The following is an 8,380-nucleotide window of genomic DNA, read 5'->3' on the forward strand; positions in this document are numbered from 1 at the left end:
TCAGGCGAAGGAAAATGTCATCCCAACTGACTGTCTGCTCGTCACTGCTCCTCGACTTCTCTCTCTCTCTCTCTCTCTCTCTCTCTCTCTCTCTCTCTCTCTCTCTCTCTCTCTCTCTCTCTCTCTCTCTCTTCACTCGTTTCGTCTTCCATCAGGTGTCAGGTCGACCTGGCTATATCTAAGTAACGAAATATTAAAATGAACAATATTGATAATGATAAAAATAACTGGAATAACAAAGAACATTGTGGTTATGCTATTTTATTATTGTTGTTGTTGTTTATGTTCTTTCTTCTTCTTCTTCTTCTTTTTCTTCTTCTTTTTCTTCTTTTTCTTCTTCTTCTTTTTCTTCTTTTTCTTCTTTTTCTTCTTTTTTTTTTTTTCTTCTTCTTCTTCTTCTTCTTCTTCTTCTTATTATTATTATTATTATTATTATTATTATTATTATTATTATTATTATTATTATTGTTATTATTATTATTATTATTATTATTATTATTATTATTATTATTATTATTATTATTATTATTATTATTATTGTTATTATTATTATTATTATTATTATTATTATTATTATTATTATTATTATTATTATTATTATTATTATTGTTATTGTTATTGTTATTATTATTATTATTATTATTATTATTATTATTATTATTATTATTTTTATTATTATTATTATTATTATTATTATTATTATTATTATTATTATTATTATTATTATTATTATTATTCATAAATTTATTTTTCAAATCAAGATTTTGCATATTTACATCCATTTTACATGTATGTTTACAAGTGAAGTATTTAGGAAGGCTGTAGTAGTTAACAAGGATTAGAAGACACTTCACTCTTGTGCCGTGTGTATAATCTGAAGAGCGATCTGACACCTCATGCCAGTAGCAGCACTGTTCTCCATTCATACCTGACGGCCATTTGTCACTACAAATTAAAGAGCCTTTGTTTGCAGATCCTGAGCTTAGAATTCTATCTTCCGTTCTTTCTGCCTCCACACCCCCCAGGATTCTCCAAGGACACCCAACAACCTTGTCTCGCCCTGAGACGCTCTATCCTGGAAGGACCTGAAGGTGATCCCCTTGCGATCCTGAAACGATGCGAAGGTGATCTCCTGGCGAAGATGGGGTATATATATAGTGTGGTGAATCCCCAGGACATCACACTCTCGACCAGACACTCGAAGAGCCAAGATGAAGTTCGTGAGTACACAGAATGTTGTAGGTGGTAATGGGCGGTGGCGGGTGATGTTGAGGTTTGGATTGAGGAGGGTGTAGACTAGAGGGGCCTGTGTGCCTGGAAAATGTAAAATGGGATGATTGATTTTGATAGTAAAGTCGGCATGAGGCAAGTATAAGTGATGGCGAATGAGGTGGGAGAGCTAGTTGTCTTAGCGGTTTGAAGGTGGTTAGAGGTGGTTGTTGACATAGTTTCGGTGGTGGTGCTGGTGCGAGTGGTTGTTGTGGTGGGGATGATGAAGAGTGACATCACGAGAGACATATATATTTAGTATGGTGGTCGAGGGTGTGACTTGAGAACCAGCACCTCAGGTGGTAACTCTCCGAAAACAAGACAAACGAAATTCCACTGAAATTTGGTTTCTCAGCCCCACACACGAGAAGACTGGAAGTGCCCCCAGTGAGAGGCAGACTGAAGTAGAGGCAGCAGATATGTGAGTACAGTGTTTTGTAAAATGTTTCCCATTATGGAGAGCGAAGCGAGGGAGAGTTTAATCAACAAGATGGCTTGTCGATTCGCGTTCCAAAATGAGCTTGTATTGGGACAACTTTTCGCTCAATGTGTAGGTTAATCAAATCAGCATAACTTAATCGACCTCAAGACGGAACGAAACATCGTCCTAGCAAATATTTCTTGAGCAACATTTCATTTCTTCACTGTTGTCGCCAGGGCAGCGTTTCGATGCAAGGAGCATTTTTTTAATTCATGGGTTAGCGATAAATCTTAGGGGTCATAAAGTGCCTGGGGAATGGGGAAAATGGGGGCAATCATATTTCGATCCTAGGAATAGGAGGACGGCTTCATTTTCCTTGGATCAAGAGCCCTTCTCTACCATGAAGGGCCGCGTCAGTGTAGTGCTCAGCGACTGGAATACAAAAAAATTACAGGTGGTGGCATAGGAATATTAGATTAAAACCATGAGCCAGTAGGCCTACTAGGACTTGCCTTGCATGAGCCAGCAGTAGGCCTACTAGGACCTACATAGCAAGGGTCTGTAAGCCTACTGGGTTCTGCCTAACATGGGCCAATAGTAGATGGTTAAGATACCAAAACAGTAACTGGGCACTTATCTCACAACGTTTCGCCCGCACGTGAAGCTTTGGTTTCAAGAACTCGTCGATTTTCCCATACCATCTAAGGTTACATAGGGTAATGTTGTATTATATTCCCTGAGAAGTGCTAAACCCTTATGTATCATACAGTGTGCCTGTGGAAGAATATTCAGATATATGTTGTTCAGACATAGACAACATAAACTGTGAGCAGCTCTCAGTTATTTTAGCATGACTGTCTGCCAACTGTCATCTAAGATACCCAGAACTCGCCATGTAGTGATAGCTCTTCTTCGCGTTCCACGAAGACCAATACTCCTACCGCAGAGCTCCTTTATTTTTTATCCTCTAATCCACTCAGAAAATGTGTTTGGTGACTTGCATGATGTTTGTTTCTTCAGGTACTGCTAGCCTGCCTGGCCGCCGCCGCCCTCGCCGCCCCACAATTCCGGGAGGACGATCCTCGCCACATCGCCGTCCTGAAAGACGACCGTCAGGACTCCGGCGACGGCAACTTCCAGTACGCCTTCGAGACCGAGAACGGTATCAGCACGAACGTAGTGGGCCAGCCAGGCTCCAAGGGCCAGAGCAACATGCGTGGAACTTACAGGTGAAATAGAGAGAGAGTGAGTTCTTGTGGGACCTTGCAGACTCCATTAAATATTTAATCTACCGTCTCTTGTTCTTTCGTTGAGTAAATGACTCTCCTGCCAGACACTAACATGACCTTAACTATCCTAGTCATGACCCCTCACCTAGTTCTAACTATCCCGATCAGGCCGTCCCTCCTGGCACAATCGCGTCACACAAGTATCAGTGTTACACTTGCTTTTTCTCGTCTTCACCGAGGCTCCTAGGATACAAGAGTTGAATTCTGTCATTATCGTGGAAGTGTAAATGTTTTTAATAATTGTGTTTACCAAACCTTCCATTTGACTGAATAAGCAAATGTGTATTATTATTATTATTATTATTATTATTATTATTATTATTATTATTATTATTATTATTATTATTATTATTATTATTATCATTATTATTATTATTATTATTATTATTATGATTGTCATTATCATCATTATTATTATCATTTTTAATATTATTAAGGTTGTTGCTGTTGATACTATTATCATTCTTATTAATAGTAACAGTAATGATAGCATTGACGTTATTGATACTAATATTATTATTGCTATTGTTGTTTAGGTTCCCACTGGATGACGGTAGAGTGGTCGAGTTCAGGTTTACAGCTGATGAGAATGGCTTCTTGGTGGACTCCCCAGCCATCCCCAAGGCTCATCCCTTGCCTGCCCACGCCATCGAGCAGATCGCTAACGCTGAGGACCAGCGCCGCCGAGGTATCAAGTTCGACGACCGCGGCAGGAGGCTGTAAGGTGTATCTCCGAAGTCTTCAAGCAGGGAAGCCTTTAAGGTCTTCAAGAAGAGTCTCTAAGGACTTCGAAAAGGGAATCTACGAAGTCTTCAAGCAAGGGATTACCAAATGTCTTTTTTTTCTAAGGGGGAGGGGGGGATTCTTTTCAAGGAAATAGTTTTGGAATTTAAGGTTGAGAGATTCTGAAGGAAGCCTTGACATCTCTCCTGTGAAACAAGCTGAAAGCAAGACTCGAAAATGTATTCCGAGAACACTTGCATTCTGACGAGATTCTTATAACAGTTAAGTGTAATTCTCAAGGTCATCCCAGCCGCACACACTCCACACTGACCGCTCTCACACACACATATAACTCTCACCTACTCCGCAGATTACTAACTCACACCATCATGGTACCGTTGTAACAAGCAGTGTGACTGTTGAAGCCTCACTCTTATCACAAGCACAAGTGCATGTCGCTAAATAAAATGTTATGCAAGGATAATTCGTATAAATATTAGCTTTGAGTTTCCTATATAGATCATCGATATGAAGACGAAGATATTGCAAGTGAGCTCTTTCATCCAAACGCTGCGAGGGGCTTCAGAGGTGTTCGAAACTCTGTTATGATAGTGATTCTCTAACACAAGCTCGAAACAACCACAAAACTTTTGTTTACTAAGTTGAATCTAAAGTTGTTATTTACTTCAGCTAATTTCACAGCCTAATTGTACCTAATGTTTGCCAGCCACTTTCCCCCATCCTCGACTAACATCTAGTGATCTATTTACTGTTATTTGCTGCACGTATAAATTCATTCAAGCACCTAAATTACTGAGAGCCCTTGAAGTCCCTCGATCTGTACAATATGGAATTCAAGCAAGGACGATACATCATAATATAAATCTGGACAGTTGTGGAGGGATTGGTCCCAATCCGAGGCTTGAGCAAGAGGCTCATCAGACTCTGCAAACATTCCCTCAATGAAAACGAGAAGTACATTGAATACACTAAAAGATAGCTCCAAAACTCTAAAGGGACCTAGACTTTTCAACACCCCTCACTTCATATATGAAGAAATTGAGAACAGACCCTCAGATATCTTCAAGAGGGAGCTTAAGTTCCTCAAGTCAATACCTGGTCAACCAGGCAAGTGGTGCATACATTGGACATTGTATGGCTGGCACAAACAGTCTGACTGTTCACTCCGGATTGATCGGCCTTGTCTGGGACCGGGCCGCGGGAGCGGTGATCCTCGAAATCTTCTTCAGGTAATCTTCAGGTAGGAGAACAGGAGAACCACATACAAGGAGACGATCCCACATGTTTACCCCTGCCTGGAAAAGAAACACGATTCTCTTCAGAAGTCAAGTCAGCGTTTTGCCACTGAGCTACGGGTCAACTTAAAAAAAAAAACACTAACACTGGAGTAAGCCTACAGAACTATACTAGGCAGAACCTACGTAACACTACAGGAGGCCTACAGTACTATACTAGGCAGAACCTACGTAACATTACAGGTGACCTACAAAACTATACTAGGCAGAACCTACGTAACGCTACAGGAGGCCTACAGAACTATACTAGGCAGAACCTACGTAACACTACAGGAGGCCTACAGAACTATACTAGGCAGAACCTACGTAACACTACAGGAGGCCTACAGAACTATACTAGGCAGAACCTACGTAACACTACAGGAGGCCTACAGAACTATACTAGGCAGAACCTACGTAACACTACAGGAGGCCTACAGAACTATACTAGGCAGAACCTACGTAACACTACAGGAGGCCTACAGAACTATACTAGACAGAACCTACGTAACACTACAGGAGGCCTACAGAACTATACTAGGCAGAACCTACGTAACACTACAGGAGGCCTACAGAACTATACTAGGCAGAACCTACGTAACATTACAGGAGGCCTACAGAACTAGACTAGGCAGAACCTACGTAACACTACAGGAGGCCTACAGAACTATACTAGGCAGAACCTACGTAACACTACAGGAGGCCTACAAAACTATACTATGCAGAACCTACGTAACATTACAGGAGGCCTACAGAACTATACTAGGCAGAACCTACGTAACACTACAGGAGGCCTACAAAACTATACTAGACAGAACCTACGTAACACTACAGGAGGCGTACAGAACTATACTAGGCAGAACCTACGTAACACTGCAGGTGGCCTACAAAACTATACTAGGCAAAACCTACGTAATATTACAGGAGGCCTACAAAACTATACTAGACAGAACCTACGTAACACTACAGGAGGCCTACAGAACTATACTATGCAGAACCTACGTAACACTACAGGAGGCCTACAGAACTATACTAGGCAGAACCTACGTAACACTACAGGAGGCCTACAAAACTATACTAGACAGAACCTACGTAACACTACAGGAGGCCTACAGAACTATACTAGGCAGAACCTACGTAACACTGCAGGTGGCCTACAAAACTATACTAGGCAAAACCTACGTAATATTACAGGAGGCCTACAGAACTATACTAGGCAGAACCTACGTAACACTACAGGAGGCCCACAGAACTATACTAGGCAGAACCTACGTAACATTACAGGAGGCCTACAGAACTATACTAGGCAGAACCTACGTAACACTACAGGAGGCCTACAGAACTATACTAGGCAGAACCAACGTAACACTACAGGAGGCCTACAGAACCATACTAGGCAGAACCTACGTAACACTACAGGAGGCCTACAGAACTATACTAGGCAGAACCTACGCAACATTACAGGAGGCCTACAGAACTATACTAGGCAGAACCTACGTATCACTACAGGAGGCCTACAGAACTATACTAGGCAGAACCTACGTAACACTACAGGAGGCCTACAGAACTATACTAGGCAGATCCTACGTAACACTACAGGAGGCCTACATAACTAGACTAGGCAGAACCTACGTAACACTACATGAGGCCTACAGAACTATACTAGGCAGAACCTACTTAACACTACAGGAGGCCTACAGAACTATACTAGGTAGAACCTACGTAACACTACAGGAGGCCTACAGAACTATACTAGGCAGAACCTACGTAACACTACAGGAGGCCTACAGAACTAGACTAGGCAGAACCTACGTAACACTACAGGAGGCCTACAGAACTAAACTAGGCAGACCTACGTAACACTACAGGAGGCCTACAGAACTATACTAGGCAGAACCTACTTAACACTACAGGAGGTCTACAGAACTATACTAGGCAGAACCTATGTAACACTACAGGAGGCCTACAGAACTATACTAGGCAGAATCTACGTAACACTACAGGAGGCCTACAGAACTATACTAGGCAGAACCTATGTAACACTACAGGAGGCCTACAGAACTATACTAGGCAGAACCTACGTAACACTACAGGAGGCCTACAGAACTATACTAGGCAGAACCTACGTAACACTACAGGAGGCCTACAGAACTAGACTAGGCAGAGCCTACGTAACACTACATGAGGCCTACAGAACTATACTAGGCAGAACCTACGTAACACTATAGGAGGCGTACAGAACGATACTAGGCAGAACCTACGTAACACTACAGGAGGCCTACAGAACCAGACTAGGCAGAACCTACGTAACACTACAGGAGGCCTACAGAACTATACTAGGCAGAACCTACTTAACACTACAGGAGGCCTACAGAACTATACTATGCAGAACCTACGTAACACTACAGGAGGCCTACAGAACTATACTAGGCAGAACCTACGTAACACTACAGGAGGCCTACAGAACTATACTAGGCAGAACCTACGTAACACTACAGGAGGCCTACAGAACTATACTAGGCAGAACCTACGTAACACTACAGGAGGCCTACAGAACTAGACTAGGCAAAACCTACGTAACACTACAGGAGGCCTACAGAACTAAACTAGGCAGAACCTACGTAACACTACAGGAGGCCTACAGAACTATACTAGGCAGAACCTACTTAGGACTACAGGAGGCCTACAGAACTATACTAGGCAGAACCTATGTAACACTACAGGTGGCCTACAGAACTATACTAGGCAGAACCTACGTAACACTACAGGAGGCCTACAGAACTAGACTAGGCAGAACCTACGTAACACTACAGGAGGCCTACAGAACTATACTAGGCAGAACCTACGTAACACTACAGGTGGCCTACAGAACTATACTAGGCAGAACCTACGTAACACTACAGGAGGCCTACAGAACTATACTAGGCAGAACCTATGTAACACTACAGGACGCCTACAGAACTAGACTAGGCAGAACCTACGTAACACTACAGGAGGCCTACAGAACTAGACTAGGCAGAACCTACGTAACACTACAGGAGGCCTACAGAACTATACTAGGCAGAACCTACGTAACACTACAGGAGGCCTACAGAACTATACTAGGCAGAACCTACGTAACACTACAGGAGGCCTACAGAACTATACTAGGCAGAACCAACGTAACACTACAGGAGGCCTACAGAACTATACTAGGCAGAACCTACGTAACACTACAGGAGGCCTACAGAACTATACTAGGCAGAACCTACGTAACACTACAGGAGGCCTACAGAACTATACTATGCAGAACCTACGTAACATTACAGGAGGCCTACAGAACTATACTAGGCAGAACCTACGTAACACTACAGGAGCCTTACAGAACTATACTAGACAGAACC

The 8,380-nt window shown here is 42.3% G+C and overlaps 1 protein-coding gene across 1 annotated transcript; it reads left to right on the forward strand.

The window, feature by feature from the left end:
- Positions 1-1,065: 1,065 nt before the first annotated feature.
- On the forward strand, positions 1,066-4,186 carry LOC138852932 (cuticle protein AM1199-like). Its single transcript, XM_070086665.1, has 3 exons — positions 1,066-1,220; positions 2,711-2,919; positions 3,516-4,186. The coding sequence occupies exons 1-3, from the start codon at positions 1,212-1,214 to the stop codon at positions 3,700-3,702; spliced, it is 405 nt and encodes a 134-aa protein (XP_069942766.1). The 5' UTR covers positions 1,066-1,211; the 3' UTR covers positions 3,703-4,186.
- Positions 4,187-8,380: the final 4,194 nt, after the last annotated feature.

Source organism: Cherax quadricarinatus, chromosome 19 (assembly GCF_038502225.1).
Source record: "Cherax quadricarinatus isolate ZL_2023a chromosome 19, ASM3850222v1, whole genome shotgun sequence".
NCBI lineage: Eukaryota > Metazoa > Arthropoda > Malacostraca > Decapoda > Parastacidae > Cherax > Cherax quadricarinatus.

Bases quoted from the DNA above. Each gene is read 5' to 3' on its own strand.
- LOC138852932 (XM_070086665.1), top strand. The intron at 2,920-3,515 runs GTGAAATAGAGA...ATTGTTGTTTAG, and splicing joins AACATGCGTGGAACTTACAG to GTTCCCACTGGATGACGGTA.